The following is a 21,827-nucleotide window of genomic DNA, read 5'->3' as shown; positions in this document are numbered from 1 at the left end:
TGCAGAATGCCTGCTTGTCCCAGCTCATGCCATGATCCTGCTCCTTGTCCTTTTCCTCATACTGCTGCCACCTCTTCCCTCTGTCCCACACAGGGACCTGCTCTCTTATCCTTCCCTTCTCACTCCGTCTGCCAGCACAGACAGCTGAGGGGCAGCACAGGGCCAAGACAGGGTTGTTGGGCTGAGGCTGTAACAGTGCACACATCACTGCTGTGTCTTCCTGTTGTCAGCAAGCATCTTTTGGTGTCACATTCCTAATTTTCACCAGTTTTCCAGTGACATGGCTGCCCCAGCTTGAAACTTCAGGGTTGGTAGCCTGTGACATCCAACTGTCTTTCTGTGACACTGGGCCCTGGTGAGACACAGTTGTCCATCAGGACTCCAATATTGTCTCCTCTTTTAATTGTACTGGATGTGTCCCAACAGCACTCAGCAGGAGGGATGCATCGAGAAGAGAGGCTGTTGGAAAGCAGATACACAGCATCTACAGACACCTCTCACAGCTCCCAGGGAGATGCGTGTCCTCATCCCACTTCCACATGGAGAAGAACTGCATTTCATCCAAAGAGATGCAGAGGCCAGGTCCAGGACCAGTGCTGGGTGTCCCAGGCCCCAGCCACTGCTTTACTCCACATCATCATGATGAGCCATCACCTTGCCCTTCAAATGTGCCTTATGGGCTGAGTTAACAAGCTTTACTCCTCACACCCCTGCGGCAGAGCCAGTGCTCAGGAATAGCTGCACTCATAAGAGCTCCTTGGGGCTCTGTCCAAAGATCAGCTCACCCTCAGATGACCTGGAAGATATGCATCCAAGTTGCCTCCATCCACAGAGAGTCATGATCAGTTATGGCAGGGGGCTGAGCACAGGATAGCCTCTGGAGGAGAGGCTGCAGGCTGATAGACCTGCTCTCACACCCAGACACTGCAGGGAGAATGAGTCTCCCAAAAAGTCTCCCTTGCTGGCTCTGCCAAAGGCATGCTTTGGAAACAGCCTGTTCCCCCGGGGGTCCCATTGCCTTTGTACCAGGGCTGTTATTCAGGGAAAGAACTGGATCCCTCAGTTTCCTGGAGGGGGTTGAAGTCATGCGCATGGAAATAAATTCGCAGAGGCCAGCTAAAGAAAGAAACAAGGAGGAAAGGCGAGCCAAGCTGCCCGCGAGCCTGGGCAGCGCCTCTCTTGCCATAACGTTACCCTGTGCCCATATCTCTGCTGCCACGGCTTTTTGCCAAGGCACTGAGGAAAAGAGAGTCTCTGTCCCAAAGAGGAGCTGTTCAAACTGAACAGGCATATCCAGGCAATTGCAGATCTAACCAAAATTCAAGTCCTTTGAAGCCATGAAGGAGGGCTCCTTATCATGCAGTGAAGGGCTCACTGGGCTGCAGAGGAGCAAAGCCCAATCTGCTGGAGCTTGGGGAGCTCTAGGATGGCGCACAGCAAGGCACAACCGGTTCATAGGGAAGAAGATGCAATGCCTGCAGATAAAATAGTTCGTGTAGGAACACAACTGTACCATCGTGGGGAAATATAAGGGAAAGAGTAAAATAAGACCTCACCAAAATAAGGCCAAATTCAGATTACAGTTACTCTTAAAAATACAGAGGACAGCAAATCCAATGGACACACATCAGATTTATGTCTAGAGAGGGGCATTCAGCTCAGTGATTTGTCTAATGCTAGTGCTAGAAAAACTAGCACTTTTACTCCAAATCCCTAGAATTGCACATGAGGTGGTCTTGCATCACTTCTAAACACAGTCAACACTTTTTATTACACAGATCTTCAAAGAGGAAATTAGGAAGTCAAGGACAGTTCTTCTGACTCTGACAGTACCACCCTGACACCACGCAGCACCTCACAGGATGAGACTTGCACTTTAGAAATAATTTATAAGTACTACTGAATTTTCTTAAAATGGGACCTTTTCATGCTCCAAATGCCAACGTTTCCATTAAATGTACTAAACACACTTTATCCTGACCACAGGGAATTGACTTCAGCTTAAAATAACTTGTAAATACACTGATGTTTCTTCACCAACTGCCAAACAGAGTAGTCATAGGAAGTGATATTACACACCAGAGGTAAGGCTGAAGACATGCAGCCAGGAACAGTGAAAAGGAATAAAAACCCAGCTCTCTGACCTTGGGGTTCAGCAATCCTGCAGTTATACAGAGCTCTCCCTTCACATTGTCTGAAATAACTCAAAAGTTATTTCTCAAAAAATGAAGAAAACTGATTTAATAAGAGAAGATTCAAGTCCTTCAGATCTACTGCTGGTTGGTTTGGGTTAGCTCTTCAAACACTGCCAGTATCTAAGGTTGTCACATCTGTGTCTGGGATTCAGGACTCATTGTACGTGTGATGTGATGCTCTTAGACATCAAGATTTATGCCACAAAGCCACTCTCCTTTGCACAATCGGTATATCCAGGCTCTCTAGATAAATACCCAAAGGCTTCAGTTCTGCCCAAGAAGGACATGAACCATCTCCTTCCTCAAGAAACAGGTTATCAGATCCAAACAGTTCCCTCATTTTATCTCAGGCTATGCTAGACTGGGAGATACCCTGATGTGGGTCAATGGAGGAAAAAGGGATCCCAGGGGGCTGTGAAGGTCTTCCCACTAATGGGTTTCCCAGCACAGTGACAGGACAGGAAAGCGTGGCAGGGCAGGAAAGCATGGCAGGGAGGGAGCAGGCAGAAGGGGTAGTAAAGCCTGTTTTTGCCAGTGCACATCAGTATTCTCTTCAGTAGATGTTGATTTAGAGTTATGAGTCACAGATCTGCATAGCAAAATGGCCATAGGTCACAAGTAATGCTGCTCACACCCTGGCAAGCTGTACACAAGCCTCTTGCTGGCTTCAGCGTGTGGTAAGGCCAGCATGTGCCAACAGCAGGGACTGATGGAGCAATCATCTCCAGCCCTTCCTGGTCCAAGGCAGGCTCAGGCAACCTTTCCCTATAGATGTGTCTCTTACTCTTGTTGAAGGCCCCTAGCACTGGGCTTCCTTCCTGTATCAAGGAGTCAAAGCTAGTGCATATGTCTTTACAAGGCCTACACAAGCAACACAGAAAGCTGTGAATGGGCAGAAAAAGGGTTTCACGAGTCCCTGGATCAATGCCACAGGTGCTCAGCTTTTCCCTTAACAGCACAGAAAGCAGCTATCTGCAACCAGCCTAAATAACAGGGGAGGGACTGACAGGAAATCAAAAAGCATTTGCAAATCTCAAGAGGAAGCAAAGCCATGAAGCTGCAGGTCAGCATTTATGAGACCCAAGCTTACTTGTGTGTGCCTCCTTATCAGGGGGTCAAGACGCATCTGGAGGAGGCAGTCCTGATGTAAGCAAGGCACAGCAGTACTTGATGCCAAATTCCTCTAGTACTGCTTGTGCCTTGTGCTTTTGGGTCACTGTGCAATTAGCCAGCCCTGAAAGAGACACATGAACATTCGCCACTGCTCCAACAGCACACAAGTGACTGTGGGAATCTCAACAAGAGAGGAGCATTTGCATGAAAGCAGAAAGACAGAGAATTATGGCACTAGAAGAGCACGACTCAAGCCATTTGAAGAGGAGAGGTGAGTGCTTTTTGCTCAGAGATGGGCAGCTGCTCTCAGAATTTCTCTCAGAATAATGTCATGTAAGAGCTGTTATGATAGAAAATTTGGGGATAAAATGTACTTCCCTCAGTGCTAGACCACTCACCAGTCCAGGGCTGATGTGACTTGAGAATATCTAATGCACAGCTTCATTCTGTAAATACAATCACATTTGCAGTTGGGTATGTCTGGATGTCTCCTCCTGGGACCGAAGGAGAGAGTTCATATTCAACCTCCTGTGCTGGTTGGTTCATTCCTCACAGCCACTGAAACACCTCCACAGCTACAGGAAAATACTAAGAACAGAAACAGATTGTTCTGGTCCTGAAATCTTTCAAGTTTCTCCCTGTCACAGCAACACAAAGCTACAAAGCACTGAGGTTCAGGATCAAGCACCTCACTGTCCATTTACAACATCCTAGCTCTGGACCTCAGATGCATCCCACTGAGGCTGGAGATAAGGCAAAAACAGGGCCACTTACTGAGAAAGCATTGTGTGCTGTGGGTGCTGCTGGAGAGTATGAGGTGGAAGCAAGAAGATTGCAAAGGAGGCAGTGCTGGTGAGGGGGATAGGCTGAATAAGAGATTTCAGCCACTCTCCTACAGTCCCCCTAAAATGCTGAGGAAAATTCAAATGAAAAAAGAGGCTTATAAAAGGCAGAAGCAAGGACAGGCAGCCTGGGAAGAGTACAGGGATGTTGTCCGGGAAGCTAGGGACCAGGTTAGGAAAGCTAAGGCCCAGTTAGAATTAAACTTGGCTACGGATGTTAAGAATAAAAGGAAGGGATTCTACAGGTACGTAGTGAATAAAAGACAGACTAGGGACAATGTAGGCCCCCTCCTGAAGCTCTCAGGAGAACTGGCTACACAGGATTTGGAGAAGGCTGAAGTTCTGAATGACTTCTTTACCTTGGTCTTCACTGGCAAAGGCTCTGACTGCACCACCCAAGTCCTGGAAGGCAGACACAGGGACTGTGAGAATGAAGACTCTAGGCCCACTGTAGGAGAGGATCTGGTTCAAGACCATCTTAAAAACCTGAACGTGCACAAGTCCATGGGACCTGATGAGATCCATCCGTGGGTCCTGAAAGCGCTGGCAAATGAAGTTGCGAAGCTGCTGGCCATCATATTTGCGAAATCATGGCAGTCAGGTGAAGTTCCCGATGACTGGAAAAAGGGAAATATAACCCCCATTTTTGAGAAGGGGAAAATGGATGACCCGGGGAATTACAGACCAGTCAGTCTCACCTCTGTGCCTGGCAAAATCCTGGAGCAGATTCTCCTGGAAGGCATGCTAAGGCACATGAAAAACAACAAGCTGCTTGGTGACAGCCAGCATGGCTTCACTAAGGGGAAATCCTGCCTGACCAATTTGGTGGCCTTCTATGATGGGGCTACAGAACTGATGGACAGGGGTAGAGCAGTTGATGTCATCTACCTGGACTTGTGTAAAGCGTTCGACACTGTCCCACACGACATCCTTGCCTCTAAATTGGAGAGACATCAATTTGATGGATGGACCACTCGGTGGATAAAGAACTGCCTGGATGGCCGCACACAAGAGTTGTGGTCAATGGCTCAATGTCCGGCTGGAGACCAGTAACGAGTGGTGTCCCTCAGGGATCGGTGTTGGGACCGGTCCTGTTCAACATCTTCATCGCTGACATGGACAGTGGGATTGAGTGCGCCCTCAGCAAGTTTGCTGATGACACCAAGCTGTGTGGTCCGGTTGATACCCTGGAGGGAAGGAATGCCATCCAGAGGGACCTTGACACACTTGTGAGGTGGGCTGATGTCAACCTCATGAAGTTTAACCATGCCAAGTGCAAGGTCCTACACCTGGGTCGGAGCAATCCCAGGCACAGCTACAGGTTGGGCAGGGAAGAGATTCAGAGCAGCCCTGCGGAGAAGGACTTGGGGGTGTTGGTGGATGAGAAAATGAACATGAGCCGGCTTCAGTGTGCGCTTGCAGCCCAGAAAGCCAACTGTATCCTAGGCTGCATCAAAAGGAGCGTGACCAGCAGGTCAAAGGTGATCCTGCCCCTCTACTCTGCTCTCCTGAGACCTCACCTGGAGTATTGTGTGCAGTTCTGGTGTCCTCAACATAAAAAGGACATGGAACTGTTGGAACAAGTCCAAAGGAAGGCTGCAAGGATGATCAGGGGACTGGAGCACCTCCTGTATGAAGACAGGCTGAGGAAGTTGGGGCTGTTCAGCCTGGAGAAGAGAAGCTGCGTGGAGACCTCACAGCAGCCTTCCAGTATCTGAAGGGGGCCTATAGGGATACTGGGGAGGGACTCTTCATTAGGGATTGTAGTGATAGGACAAGGGGTGAAGGGTTCAAACTTGAACAGGGGAAGTTTAGATTGGATATAAGGAGGAAATTCTTTCCTGTTAGGGTGGTGAGGCACTGGAATGGGTTCCCCAGGGAGATTGTGAATGCTCCATCCCTGGCAGTGTTCAAGGCCAGGTTGGACAGAGCCTTGGGTGAGATGGTTTAGTGTGAGGTGTCCCTGCCCATGGCAGGGGGGTTGGAACTGGATGACCTTAAGGTCCTTTCCAACCCTAACTATCCTATGATTCTATGATTCTAACTTCACACTCTTCCACCAATATTCCCCAAATTCCCCTCCCTTCTTCACCTCCTGAAAATCCCAACACCCTCCCACTGTCCATCACAGTCCCCCAAATCCTAACTGGTCCCTCCCAGACCCTGCCATCAGTTATGGTCAAAGAGCCAAAGTGCTGCAGACAATAAAACTCAATGCCCCTTCCTTGGCTGGATCTGGCCAAGGGCAAACCCATCAGGGCTGCCAATAGGCAGAGAGGCACAGGGAGTCCAGAGGTGACACTGGCTGATGCGATAAGGCACAGAGGGAGCCCCACATGCATACAGGAAGGCTCAGAACTACCTCATGCCCCTCACTTGTCCCCAAAACACAAGTTGCTCACAGGAACCCTGTGCTGGACTCATAGATGTGTGTCTACAGCTCCTGAGCTGTGCAGAGCCCTGACACTGCATCCTGCAATGGGTGTGCAGCTGTGTTCCTCTTCCCTATCCTCTCATACGAAGCTAGACCCTGTCAGCCTGGATATACTGCCTAGGAAGGAACTCAATTGTCCCCAGGGGACAAGAAAGAGGTGACTCGCAGGTAAAGAAACCAGTAGCAGGGACAGAAACTGAGATAATCATCTTGGATAATCCAAGATAAATATCCAGTAGAAGCATCAGGCCAAGAAGCTGGCTCCCTCCCTGGCTGTCAGCCTGGGTACTGGCCAGGAAATTGCCTTAGCCTCAGCAAATGTACTGTAACCTTTCTCTGACCTGCTTTCTTTCTCTCTCCCACTCAGCTGTGGTCTCCCAGCATTTCTAAAAACTCCTCACACTCTTCTTTACTGCTTACTTTTGGCATTGACAGGGGTTGTGCCAGGCTATTTCAGCAGTTTTTTAACAACAAACCAAAGCCCACGAGCAGCTACATTCTTCTGACTGTGATGACAAAATGCTTTAATTTCTTCCAACCCCCGAACAAAACCCAGAAGACTTACTAATTAAACATCTCTGCCCCAAACTGATTCTTCTTACAGCAATGCTTCCCTCTGGTGAACTCAACCACAAGGTCGTTATAAATTAGGAACAATACTTTATTAGTTAAACAATTCCTGCCTGACAACAACTGCAATTTTAAAGGAGCACTTGGAGTCCAAAAGTGGCTTGGACAACAGCAGAGAGCCACTTGTTCATACCCCTGCATCTTAAAATACTGCAAGCATTTCTGTCCCAGCTCGGAGCAGAAGGACTCAACCCAGTTTCACCTTTCACCAGGTTTCCTTGCACAGGACAATAGCTGTTGCCATGAGTTTTCTGCTCAAGCAGGGCTTGCTGCTCAGGGAGGTGGGTGCTTAGCAGTTGGGTAGTCTGTTCCAAGAGGACTCACACAATACAGAGACAACAGCAACAGGCATGGAAAACCTCCATCAGGATCATACCTCATGGAAATGAATATAACTCACTGCCTTGGGGCGAAGGGATGTCTCTGTCCGCAGAGACTTCAGCCCATGGGGCTAGGGAGGTCTCCAGGACCCAAATCGCCAGGGCAAAGACACAACGACTCCCACTGTGCTTGGCACAAGCAGAGGGACCTCTATACCCTCTGTGTGAGGTGTCCCTGCCCATGGTAGGGGGTTGGAACTGGATGATCTTAAGGTCCTTTCCAACCCAAACCATTCTATGATTCTGTGTGCCCTTGACACAAGGGCCTGATAGATGGTAGAGACCCTGTGCCCAGATACCCTCAGTAACAAATTCACTTTTCCTATGTGCCACTAAGTGATTTAGAGGCCAAAACTCATAGGGAGTTTTAGGCATTTTTGAAGCTTTTACTGTATGTCTTTATGAAAGTCTATTCTGAAAACACCACATGAGTGCTTTTGAGAAGTTCTGCCCCTTGGCATATTTGTTCTACCAAGTGTTCATAAACGCGGCTGTGCTAACACTGCTGACAGCAAAACTTGGGCATTAAATAACACTTCTTAAAGATCCCAGAGTGTTTTACAAACATGAATTAATTAAGCTGCAGATCAACCCTCCTAATTATTTATAGAGCTCTTGAACCTCAGCTCCTCACTCAAGGACCTGAATAGAGGAATGAACCAAGGTCTGCTGCAGAGTCCTTACCCTCTCTATTTCAACTTTTCCATCACAAACCAGAATAAACTCAAAAAGGCTGAAATCCTATTGGGATGAAGTTAGCTCAGTCTCTTGTGGTGGGCCTCATCTTGGAAGCCCAGCAACAGCTAAGGAATCCACAGAACATGGAGCAGACAGAACCACGTCTATTTTAAGGGAAAGAAGGGGGTTTGGAATAACATGTGGCTATTAATAGCTCTCTTAAAAACGGGTGGTTAGTGTGCTGGTCGTACCTGCCAAAAGGAGCTACCCCAGTGGTGTGGGGAAGCTGGTGGAGAAGCTTCACAGGTAAGCTCCTATGTGAAACAGAGGGGTAGTGGGACCTGGATGAGCCCCTGGCTGCCCTGTCCTATTGGCACCCTGAGTTCTGTCAGACCTCTACAAAAGGCATCTCCCCACCTCCAAAGGAGTTGATGGGAATGACCAGGCAGGTGAGCTTGCAGGTGCTGGGGTTGGTACGAAGGCCCCAGCCTCCAGAGGCACTGACCATGATGTGTCCTCCTGGGTGCTGGGCAGGTACTCCCACAGAGCTCTGTGGGGATCAAGTGCTGGAAAGAACAGACTGAGGCACCTGGGTACAAACCCAGGCACAGACAGGTTTCTCTACCTACAAAGCGATGGCTGGGATGCCAGGACTCCCCTGCACAGTTCTGGACCCACTTACAAAAATCTATGGATATTCTGAAACTGTTAACTTGGCTCTGGAGACTTGCAGAGAACATGGAGAACAGCTTATAGCTGAAGGGAGCCTATAAGAATGCTGGGGAGGGACTCTTCATTAGGGACTAGTGGTAGGACAAGGGGTTAACTGGTTAAAACTTAAAACAGGGGAAGTTTAGATTGGACATGAGGAGGAAGTTCTTTACTGTAAGGGTGGTGAGGCACTGGAATGGGTTGCCCAGGGAAGCTGTGAATGCTCCATCCCTGGCAGCGTTCAAGGCCAGATTGGACAGAGTCTTTGGTGACATGGTTTAGTGTGAGGTGTCCCTGCCCATGGCAGGGGGGTTGGAACTTGATGATGTTAAGGTCCTTTCCAACCCAAATCATTCTATGATTCTAAGTGAAGTCATTTTACAGAGGAAAGCTGTCTGCACAGGGTAAGGGTTTAAAGAGCATGCTGTCTTGATCTTCAGAGGAGCTAGGATCAGTATTCTGGAAGAACATCTGACAGTAAGACAATACTCTTGCAAATACAGCTGGAGACTTAGGCTAACTATGGACAAAGGCTGCTGCTGGCATAGGAAGCAGGTGGACAGGATGAGGCAGTCGATGGCACTGCCTGTTCTGCCAGGACTTGGTCTCCCTCTGTTACAGCACCCTGCTGCAGCAGCTAAACCTTCACACCATAGAGTCCTGGACACCACTGTTTGGTGCAGCAGATGCTACATCAGCTACAAAAGATGGGCTCAGAGATCCAGGCTTGCTTGTTCACTTGTGGCACAGAAAGGCTGCTGGGCTGGCTGGGTCAGATCTGCCACTTTGCCACTGCACTGCCTGTTACCTGTTTTGAGTTCTCATCTCTTTCAGAGAAGTGCTGGCTACAGTCAGGGCACCTGTACACAACACCAGCCATGCCTTAACATCCCTCCTTCTCCACATGTGCAGGAAACATTTAGCTCAGTGTCCCTTCAAACCTAACCAAGCAAAGAGAAGACAGATAGCTTAATAACATCAGAGCAGCAAGTCCATTTCCATCCCATCTATATGTTGCCTAGGACATGGTACCTATTGGTTTAAAGTCAGCAATAAGTGATTGAGCCATTACCAAACTCAGTTTAAACTGCTTTATCAACTGGATGCAACTAGCCTCTGAAGAAAGTTGGCAAAGGGAGATGACAACATTGGTACCTGCACAGAGGGTTGCTGCTGGCCACAAGGAGTGGAAGGAGACATTCAAATTCATTCTGACCCAGAATGCAGTATTGCTGGGTGCTGCACAGCCTGCAGCTGGGGCATGGATGAGAGCAGCCACATTCATGTGTGTGTGACCCATCTCCACTGCTGAACCCTTGTGCAGCCAAGGTCTACGGCAGATATGGTGCTTGTCCATGCTCAGGAAGGACTCATAAAGCAACCAGGAAATGTGTCCTGAGCCAAGCTAATGACAGCCCTGAGAGCTCAGACAGTCTTAGGCTGTGGTTTTGAAGGAAACAGAACAGCGTGAAGCATATGAGACATCCTCCTCCAAAGCTCTCGTGCCCAGCCCCAAATAGACAGCCACACTTCTGTGTTTTCTGTGCCTTTCAGCATAGGGAAGATTTAAAGTTCTAGTGGTTTCCAGCTTAAGAAATGTCTTAAAAATCACACAGAAGACTCTGGAGTGACACTAAGTTGATTAGTTCCTGGCCAAAGACCTTGCCTAACGTAGTGGGTTAGTAGAGTATTAAAACCTTTGGGGGTATATAAAGAAAAGATGATAATTTTGAGAGACTGCTTTCTTGGATCAGTGCTAAAAAAGCCTGAAACTGAAATAGCTCCACTAAACAAGAGGATATGAGAATTACATGGGCTCAGAGAGGACAGTGCATTTACAGCCATTTAGCTCATAGCTGGATGAAGCCCAGAAAGAAAGTCTAGTAAAGGATCCATGTGGGAGAGGTCATCATCCTTCACAACTGGCCTACATGGCTGGGTTGGAAAAGGGGCTTCACCAGCTCATAGAGGCACATGCTGTCACTTGAGACAAGGATCCCAAGTCTCCTCACAAATCAAACATAGTACTTGCTCTTTTACAGGAGAGATGACATGGTGGTCAGGGGACAGGCTCTCGTCACTGAGGAGGGCAAGAAGACAGGTAGCATGGGCTCTGTGGGAAGACTTGGAAAGGAGCTGGGACCTCCTTTACCTGGTTTCAATGAGTTTTGCAAATAAAACTGGAAGATCAGAAAAGATGTGAGCTTTGGGAAAAAAAAGAACCTCTGCAGAGCTTCTGGGCTTGTGTGGACCATGGTGAGAAAGAGCCCACAGACAGCAAACCCCTTCCCACCAGTCTCCACTCCTGTCCAGGAGCAAACTGAGCCTTACTCATACAGAGGCAAGGATGCAGCTTCCCAGACATCGTACCCAAAAGGCTTGAGGTAATATTAAGACCTTGCTAGACAGGGCAACTTTGCCAATATCATTGCAAAGAAGGAGAGGGGACAGTGATAAAGCATGAAGAGACCTGCTGTGGTTTGTACCTTCATTAGGGGAGTGCAAGTCATTCTTACCTTGGGCATCTTGCGCAGATTGGGAGACAGCTTCAAGCAGATAACGTGGCCTCGTTGATCTCCAATGATGATAACAGGGTAGACAGGGTTAAACTGGACATGGGTTATTTTATTCTTCTTCTTGGTCACCACTAGCTGTGTGCAGAGAGCTTCATACTTATTAATGCTCAGATCAAACACATGGGCCTGGGGAAAAAAAAGGCAAAGAACCCAAAAGGGATTAACCTGGCAGGAACAACCTCTGTTGAAATAAGTGAGAAAAGGTCCCACGGAAAGGCAGCCTTAGCACACAATTACTATCTGCAGTCACGACCTTCATCTTCTTTTAAGTAACCAGTGTGCAGAAGCTGCCTGATGCTTTTCAGGGCCTGTCCCCCTCCTGCAGGGACTCATGGAGTTCCCTGCTGTGGATGCAAGCTTTTACCAAGACTCTTGGTAAGGCTCCAGTTGATCTGGACTGGAGAAGGCTTAGAGCCAGCACTGCTAACCCCACAGGTCTTACTCTCTCTTCTCAGTGCTGCAAGTAATGAGACAACCAGGTGTTAATTCAGGGTCTAACAGAGATTGATGCACAAAGCAGGGACTGCTGTCAGAAATACTTACTACCCCTTATAGTAGAGCCTTCCAAAATGTCCAGCTTAATAATAACATTAAAGACTCGAAACAGTAATTAAGAGGGAAGTGAAGGGAACATGGACAGTATGATTAAGGGTGTACCTTGGTGTAAAGCCAGGGAAACACAGGCAAAGCATGGGACGGCTTGGTGCTGGCAACCCACTCTAGTCTAGCTGCTTTGGATGCTACGCACACAGGTCCTTCTCCCACAGCATCAAGAGAAGTGCCAGGTGAAAACTGGCCAAACAGAAAACGTGAGGATGAAGGGAAACACTCAGGTGGGTTTCCCACTGGCACAGACCTCAGACCTACAGCAGTGATACATCAGTGACACAGACCTGCCCCATCACCAACTGCACGGTAATGCATGTTTCATTGTGAACCCAGAGCAAACAGTAGTAGTTACTCAAGAAAATGCGTTCATGTAGTGTTATCTCCCAACAACTGCAATTAGTTCCCATCATTGATACAGCCTGTAAAGGCTAATAAAACATGACATCTCTCTCTTTCCTGGTGCTGAAGTGAGCAGCCTCCAGTATGCTGGACTCCCACCTTGAATCCACTGTGGAGACTTCCAGCTTTATGTTTCTTTTCCCTTTCCTCTCTTCAGAAGAACTAAGGAAGGGATTATTTCATGCTAACAAGTAAGTGGGAATATGGGGAAAATAAGGACTGAAGTACTTGTATACCTCCTGCCAGCTGTGTCTTGTTTACTAGCACTTAGGAATCAGATGAGACATTTCAACATTGTGCCATGTTCACAATTTAAATCTAGGAATTATGTGAAATCGTGTTACACTATAAAAGCTTATTCCAGAGAATATGGGAGGTTTTGTATCAAATCAGTACATGTACTCTCCCAGCACAGACCAATGAGTTGGTGAATTTTATCTGAATTCATGTACAGCAATGGGCTGTGTGATGTGCAAACACCTGTCCCAAGCAGTCTCATGAGCTGCTGTGTCTTCATAGGACTCAACATCTAGCAATTTGTGGTGCTGCTGGTCTGGGCAGAAGAATCATGAAAAGCTTTTATAGATGCAGAAAACAAGATGAGGAAGACTCTCTCCAGACTGAAGTAAAATAAGGCATTTGTAGATAAGGAAAAGCTTGAAAAGTGGAGAGGGTTCTCAGACATATTATGAAGAAAGCCATGGCAATATAATTCAAGAAGGGAATCCAAAGCATCAGCCACAGATGAGGATCTGCAGTTTGAAGAGTTCTGCCCCAGTCAACAGAAGCATAGGTGGAAAAAAAAGCTTTCAATTTTATCTTCTCAATATATCACATGCCAGCATTAAATTCTGAATCTAGACCTGACACCTGAGGTCCCACAGTTCAGGCAAGATAATCCCATCTAGGCATAAATAAAGGTAGCTGTCCTGGCTTGTACTTTACACCTCCTGTCATACCATCTCTGAGAAGGACAAGCTGTCTTTCAAGCATATCAGCCCTCTATGACCCACACTCACTGAAGATTTAATTGCTTGCCTTCAGAGAATACATTTTTATTTATTTAAGGGCAGGATTAACAACCATCCTCCGCGCAATGGCACAAGCTCAATGCTTAGTAACCTAAGAGCCTGTGAAGTGCCCACCACTTGAGTAGGCATCAATTGATGTAGGAGGAAAATACCCAGCTTGGAATAAGTGGTCAGGTTTCTTTTCAGCAGTCACTGAAGTCTATCTCTAAGGCTGTCAATGTATCACACCAGCACACCCTACCCAGCACTGCAGTGCATGTCTGAAAGCCAAAGGCTCTTTTACTAATGCAAATTACTTTGGGTGAGGCTGCCTTTCAAATATGTCACTGACAGCCCAGACAAGCACAATGCCTGGGACAAGAACCCGAAACCATCAGCACTGTGGAGAAGGTCAAAAGCAAACAAGTTTATGAATGTTCCTACTATAATGCTCCTCTTTTATGAGCTTCTAAACAAATGGGCTTGTTTTCCTTTGCCAAGGGAATCATGGAAAAGAACAATCTATTTCAGTTCTCCAGCTGGAAACACCAGCCTCATATCAGCTGTCAGACGCTCCAGATGGAGGGGTGGGCCACAGGCCTTAGGGAGGACTTCAGTGGCTTTGATTTAGAGCCACTGCTCTAAATCAGGCACTTCCAGGAGAGAGGGAAATGGGGTCAGATCAACACTGGTTTTGGTGCTTTGGGAGTAACCTAAAAGGTGCACAGGGCTTCCAATAACACCTAAGGTAGTCTAACAGTAATGTAAAGCAGCAGAGCTGCATTCAACCAGTACCATGTGCCCGGGGCTTGGGACAGGGCTTCCTGCTGAAAGAATGGGAGGTTGAAAACTTGCAGCTTTTCCTTGAGATTCCTAGTTCCATGAGCTGCCTGCTGGCTCAAATCCTGGGATTAAGGACTGTGGAATAGGATCCAGTTGGATCTCCCACCACAGAGACTCACTAACATCATACAGTTTCTCCCCATTGCACCGCCCTGGTGGCCTCTATCCCTCCAAACTATAGATTGTCTTCCATAGGGCACCTTTCTGCTTAGAGGAGCCACTCATCCAGCAGCATCCAGATGAGAGCTGCCACCCAGACACTGTCAGGCAGCTGGCACAAATGGGATTTTTTGATAAGGGATGATATTTGTATAACTTTCCACATGTGGCAGACAAGCATATCCACCTACTCACTGATACACAGTGTGACATGTTATCCTGGGCTGTCACAGCTCACAGGGCAGGCCTGCTTCCACCCATCTGGCCCCTGATGCCTCGCTTGGTACCATAGCATCACCCAGACTGTTATCTACACCAACACAGCAGTGATGCTTGTCAGAATGTGAGATCTCACAGTTCAATGACTCCATGGGAAACACAGTAATATGGCCAGGGCTCCTAAAGCAGAAAGTGTAGCTTTGATAGGGAGACAGCATATAGGAACAGGGCAGTTTAGTGCCCTGTGCTGGGACACCAGCTTGGACTTTAATGTTACTGAGAGTTGTGAAGGAACAAAGAGCATGTCAATGCTCTTGTCACAGCCTACAAACCAGTGAAGTTGTCCCTATGAATAGCTTCCTCTGCCCTGCCAGTACTGCTACTCCTTCTTACGCTGCCTAGGTTGGCCCCACCACTTCCCTCCCTGCAAGTGCTGAGACCTGGGACAATGCTCACTCACTCATGCTCATCCAGAAGTGGTTTAGAAACTGCAGAGTGGAGGTTTCAGACCTCTGATTTTCAATTTCCACTGCAGTGCACATCCCCAGGGAGAGAGTTGGAGCTTCTGACAATGAACTTGCTTTTTTCAGGTACCTTCTGCAGGTCGCATAAAAGTGAATCAGGGTCTGCAGACCCTGGCAGACACCCTCATTCTTTCTGTTAATAAGCATTCAGATAACGGGAAAAGGGCATCTCAGTTCTTTTGTTACTGAGTCTTTAGGAACTAGATGTGGGCACTTCCTTAGAGGAACATGATTCAGACTCCAAAAACAAGAAATACTGAGTGAGGCACAGAGAGAGGGGTAAAAGAAACATTAAAATGTCTGAAATAGAAGAGTGCAAGGACTCTCCCCTGCTTCTCCCAGCTTAGATGCAGATCTCCAGGGAGAATAAGGCATGAGGCAGCAACCAGTGACTCCAACAGCTGTTTTATTTATGGTCCCTCTAAACCTGTGTGCCCACTGCAGGGAAGTGACGGAGGACAAGAAGCGCCTCCAAATGAAGCCCAAGCTGTTGAGCTAAGCCACTCTTTGCAGCACAGGGATTTATGAGCTGGCATCAACAACCATCAAAAGAAACCCAGACCAAAGCGCTGGACAGTCTGATGGTAGATATGTCAGGCAGATGCTCAAAGCAAACTTCTTGATAGAAGAACAGTAACTCTGGAAAGTCAGTAACCCCTGAAAAGGAGCATTAAATTTAAGCAGATGCCCAGTTATCTGAGATGGGATCAGGTGAATCCTGCAGTCTGTCTCTCATGCTTTTTACTCAATAGGAACATTTTAAAATTGCCATCAGGGTATCAACAGAGCCTGCATGCTCGACGTACAGGCAATAATGGATCTAACTCTGCTGTGTTACAGTCGCAGAAAATATTTGACATAAATGAGCTGCTTTCATTCCTGACTCTCAGCTGGAGAAGTAATCCAGCTCACTTGCATCCAGACCATCAGTCCCTCTGTCTATGAATCACACAAATATATTCCACCTCCCAAAATCGAGTGGCTCCCCACTGAGGCTCCACACAGCTGCTCTGAAAGCATGGCACAGTGCATGTCCAAGGCTATTACTGTAGCTCCAGCATCAAAACAAGCTCAGAGTTTTGACCAACTCGTTTCCCCCTGCCCGCTCTGCAAACTGCACATACAGCCTGAAAGTCAGCCCAGACTCCCATCTGCTCAACAGCTCTGAGGTCACCTGGACCCCCCTGTCCTTATGCTCTGCTGTCACCCACTGCCCTAAAGCACATAAGCCTTGTGAGCACCAGAAGATCTGGTGGAGAGCTGGACCCTCCAAAGGGCACCACCTGAAAGAAACCAACCTCTCTGCCAGCAGAACAAGCTACTTGGGTTTTGTGGCCCATGAAGAAGGGAGCTCTAGAGCTACTTTGTCCTCCCCTGCCTTTATTGCATGCCTTGAACAAATGCTGGGCCTGCAGTGGCTGCAGCCTACACTGTCCTTTTCTTCCAGGCTTGCAAGCCTTTATTCCCCAGCAGTGATCTGGGCAACGCTGTCATGTTCAAAACCAACCTGACAGAAACCAGAATCAAGGCTGAGGCGAAATATATATGTGGTAAGAACAAGGAAGATGTACCTGGTAACTTGGCAACAAAGAACAAAGTTGGTGTAAGAGCAAAAAGGTGAGGGATAATTTAATATAATGCTGCCCTTTACCAGTTTGACATCTCTTTCACTGCTTGGCTCTCACTGTCTTCATGATGGATTTACCTAATTTTCTTGACTGAACCATGATACCTCATCCAGTTGCAAACTCCACAGATGACTTGTTTCAAACTCTCAGCTAATGTATGTAACAGGCAGCCTCTGTCTAGCACCAAGTCAGCTGCTGGAGCATCCTAAAGACAGTGGGGAGGCAGGGGAGCTCCAGCTTACATCAAAGCCAAGCTGCCATGCAGTGGAGACCTTACTTTGCATGATTTCTATAGTCCCACTGCAGGCAGAACAGCCTCAAATACAGTTAATTTGCTCTGCAAGGATATTTTTGAGTTACAAATAAGGGTTGTAAGACAGCCCTTGGTCTCCTCTGAAGCCTGGGGCTTGGCAGGAGGAAAGGAGACCTGACTCAGAAAACAGTCATTGCCTCCCTGCTTCTGTGATGACACAGGAATGCTGGTCCTTGGTGGCCCTGACACCAGCACTAGGCAGACCCCAAAATTCATGGGGTTTCACAGCACTTTCATGCTAACGGCAAAAGGACAGACCCCAGCTCTGTTACAGTATGTTCAGAGGTATGGCAGCCTTCCAATATCTGAAGGGGGCCTAAAAGGGTGCTGGGGAGGGACTCTTCATTAGGGACTGTAGTGATAGGACAAGGGGTGATGGGTTAAAACTTAAACAGGGGAAGTTTAGATTGGATATAAGGAAGAAGTTCTTTACTGTGAGGGTGGTGAGGCACTGGAACAGGCTGCCCAAAGAAGTGGTGAATGATCCACCCCTGGCAGTGTTCAAGGCCAGGATGGACAGAGCCTTGGGTGACATGGTCTAAGGTGTGGTGTCCCTGCCCATGGCAAGGGAAATTGATAATTTTAAGGTCCTTTCCAACCCAAACCATTCTATGATTCTAAGGATGACCCCACATCTGTGAAAGATGCTTTTAGGGCTGAGGCAGGTGAGCTTTGCCAGTGAAGAGTGGGGTGTATGTCCCAGGGTAAGGGAGAGGGCCTGAGCACATCCCTCTGCCCTGCATCATGCCAGCCCACTGCTCCAGGGTGCATGACACAAGGGAAAGAGAGCATCTGTGTCACCTGACTTAACTGTAGGAGCTGCTTCATTGCAGGGCTGCGTATCTCTGCTCTTTCTCATTCAGTAAGAACTGGGTCATTCCCAATTTGACATGGTAGGAAAACAGCCTCAGCCTCAGCTGATTTGACTCATCTCCCACGAGTCAGTAAGAAATCAAAGCCTCTGCACTTGGAAGAGCTGCTATTCATTCAGACAGGCTGAGGACCATTTGACGCTTCATGGAAACCCTGTGACATTGTTCTACAAGAAAGTGCTTGTTTATCCAAGCTAACTTGTCAGTTACCAATTCTGTCAGCCTGGCTCTGCTCTGAGAGTCTCAGTGATTAGGATAATCTCCTTCAGTCTCAGTCTTGCTCACTTCTGAATGCTATAATCTGGTGCTAAACAGCTGATGCATCCTACCCCTGCTGCTTGCACTTCAGTTTGGTCTAATATGATTCTCTTATGTTGCCCATGACTCTTTTTTTATTCTTTTTGACTCTTTAACTTCAATAGTGTGCTTTGGAATGAATCACAAAGCCTCCCTCTGCTCTTCACTTTTGTACTAAATGTAATGTTACTTTCCAAATCACTTCTGAAAGGTTAAAATCAAACAGAAAAGCTAATCTGCGCTGAAATCATGCAACAGCTAGGATGACGAAAGCAGCTGGTACCTCTGCACTGTGCTCCAACCATTTCTGCAGCAGCAGAGATGACCCTTCCTTAGAGACCAGCATCCAAACTCCAGCCTGAGCCCTGGCTGTGCCCATGGGGTGGCTTTGCCCTGCATGTTCCAGGGTCTGACTCAGCAGCACAGCATTAGCAAGAACACAGCAGCACAGGCAGTCCCTTGGCCCAGCATCCCTCACAGTCCTGCTGCTGTCCCAATTAGTGATCATTTCATGTTGCACATTTGGTTTGTGTCTTTATTGAATTTTATCTCACTGACTGCAAATTGCTGCTGAGGTTATCAACCTCATTTACAATTTCAATTCTGGCACCAAAGCACTTGTAAATCCTGCCTGCTTAGTCCCCCCCCCCCACCAAATTGCTGCTGAGTTTCAGTGCCAGCTTCAGTACCCAAAGCATCCGTAGCTGCACTGCACACTCTGTTGAGGATGACTTCCATCATGTCACATCTACCTTCTCACCTGCCTTATAGTTTGCTTATGGGCTTGTGCCAACAGTGTTCCTGAGGTCAACCTGCAAACATGTATTACACCTCCCTCCTCTGATAGACCAGGCTTGCTACTCTCAAAATCATTAATGTTTTTGTTATACGACCTTACTAAAGCCTTACTAGACTGACTGTTCCTTGATCTACCAGTACTTACAAACAGATCATTCACTGATTTGTCCCATGGGCAGGGACACCTTCCACTAAAGCAGGTTGCTCCAAGCCCTGTCCAGCCTGGCCTTGAACACTGCCAGGGATGGGGCAGCCACAGCTTCTCTGGGCAACAGCACCCTCACAGGGAAGAATTTCTTCCTTATATTTAATCTAAATCTCCCCTCTTTCATCTTAAAGCTATTCTCCCTAGAATGGCTATGCCCTGCTACACAGAGTCAGCACCCTCTGTACTCACCCAGCACAGAGGCTGGGGCATGGGTGAAGGCAGGCAGTTGCACAAGCAAGGGCAGCATTGGTTTCATGGGAGAATCAGTCACTGCTCTCTGGCACCTGCAGCCCTGCAGCAGGCCAGAGAAGCTGTTCATAAAGCAGATATCGAACTGTAATGGTTTGGAGACTGGCATTTAAAATGAATCAGCACAGATTTCAGGTCATTATATAATGCCAAGCAACAAACACCAAGGTACAGGAGCTGCTGTCTCTGTGCAGCAGGATGGGCAGATAGCTGAGGGCTCTCAGTGGTCCGAATACAAATGGTTCCCACTTTCAAACTGAAACCTAAGTGAAGGGCCATTCTTAATAGAGGAACATAACAAAGAGTGGAGAAGCACCTAGGAGCAGCTTTCTATTCTCAGAAATACTCTTAATGGGCTCTGTGCCCCTGGTATGTTTTCATGCAAAGTCTAATAAGTGAATCAATGAAATCTGGAGATAATACCCAAATCATTTTTTCCACTCATATACGTGTGAAAGCAGGAAAAGGCAAACTTGGCTCCTGTGTGGCTGAACGAAGTAGTTAATCTCAGCAGGTGGGTTTTGTTAAAATGCTGTATTTCATAACCTGAAAAAGCAATAGCCCTTGTGATGAAAAACTGGCCTGTGAGCATCTCTGTAAGAAACAATTCCTGCAACACCACTGACAAAAGGGGTTTACATTTATGTATGGTTTTGCACTGAAACCAACTACTGTGCTGACCTCACCCCACGTCAGCTCAGTAGCTGAGGGATGTGAATGAGCAGTAGCATCCTGAGGTGCACATTTTGAGGCTTGGAGCCCACCAGAGCAACCTAGGATAGGATGGAAGCTGCAGCAGCTCTGAGGTGAGGGCTCACACCCTGCAGGGCATACCAAAGTCTTCCAGGCCAGCTTTATTCCCTAGAAGTAGTACACAGGCAGCCTGGTGGCTGTGGGAAAGGAAGGATAGCCTGATTGGCACAAAGAAAGCAGCATTACTTCCAGGGTCTCTGACCATCTACCTCACTGAGCTTTGATATGCCAACAGCCCTTGTTTGAAAGCAGACATAAAAGCTTGCCCAGCAGTTTACATCAATCTCAGAAATTCAGCAGGAAAAAAGAAAGAGCCTTTTAGGTTTCGTGGCAGAAGAAAATGAACAGTTTCACCGGAAACAACCACTTATGCTGTGAATGCAGTTTCAAAGCCAATTTAAGAAAGCCCCTGCCTACTTCAGCCTACTCAGAGGTCCTTCTGGGTGATGACAAGGGGACCTGCACTCATTTGGTGTTTTTACACCCCAGCAAGTGCCCAGGCCATGGTGCAGAAGGCCACAAGCTGCCTCATCCCAGCCCTGCAGAGCTTGTTGTGGACCCCTAACTTAGATAAACCCCATGGGATAATGCAGAAGGGTAGGAGGAAGGACTTGAATGCAGCAGGGACATCTGTAGCCACGAGGGGTTCACAGTCCTGACTCCCCTGGGGAAAAGCATTGACTGATGCTGGGAGGTCTGCTGGCACCTCTGATTCATGCCCTACAAGGAGAGGCAGCATTAGCCCCAAAATACCCAGTGAAATATTTGTAAACCAGAAAGGTTTAGCAAGCCTCTTACCTGCAAAATCATTCATGCTTTTAAAGTAAGAAACTGGATTGTGCTGCTGGTCAATGCTAAATTACAAGCAAGTCTCTGCAAATTGCTCTATGAACAAACACACAACAGTGCTAAACAAGTGATTCTTTCCCAAGAGCAGAAAGGAAAACAGTGGGTATCCAGACAACAGGCATTTATTCAGCATCTTATCCAATGCTGAGATACAACAGGAACGTGGTCTTCAAGACTTCTCATGCAGAACAGTTGTTCAGTAAAATATGTGTGTATAAGCAGGAAAGGGCACACTCACTTCCTGAGCAGCACAAACCATCAGCTAATTTCTTGAAGGTTTACGTTGTTTCAAGTATTTCACATCTTGAAAGGTCAAGAGCTTCAGTAATGGGGAAAAGCCCTAGAGCATATGTCTAAGCGGCCTTCTCTGCATAGTGCACATTTGGATGGCATTTATCTTGAGGCTATCAATATTTACTAAAGATGGCTATAACATCACCTTGCTCTTGCTGCATTAGTCATGAAGGACACAGACCACAAAAACATGAGAGAAAATGGACTTGCACTTAGTGCAAGCCTGTAGTAAAACCCCTGGGAT

The 21,827-nt window shown here is 47.5% G+C and overlaps 1 protein-coding gene across 4 annotated transcripts in view; it reads right to left on the bottom strand.

Annotated features, from left to right (window-relative positions):
* DNAI1 (dynein axonemal intermediate chain 1) overlaps nt 1-21,827 on the bottom strand; it is a 153,879-nt gene that overhangs the window by 20,059 nt on the left and 111,993 nt on the right. For 3 of the 4 annotated variants that reach the window (XM_061477139.1, XM_061477142.1, XM_061477140.1), the window contains one exon: nt 11,500-11,685. The exons of the other annotated variant lie outside the window; for it this stretch is intronic. In XM_061477139.1, the coding sequence (XP_061333123.1) occupies nt 11,500-11,685 (186 nt within the window). The remainder of the gene's footprint in view (nt 1-11,499; nt 11,686-21,827) is intronic. 4 annotated transcript variants of the gene reach the window in all.

This window comes from Pezoporus flaviventris, unplaced genomic scaffold (genome assembly GCF_033815535.1).
Source record: "Pezoporus flaviventris isolate CSIRO_AGI_PZ_B2104156 unplaced genomic scaffold, CSIRO_AGI_Pfla_v1 ptg000100l, whole genome shotgun sequence".
In the NCBI taxonomy this organism is placed as follows: Eukaryota; Metazoa; Chordata; class Aves; order Psittaciformes; family Psittacidae; genus Pezoporus; species Pezoporus flaviventris.
The sequence above is the reverse complement of the archived record's forward strand: the minus strand, read 5'-3'. Positions and strand labels throughout refer to the sequence as shown.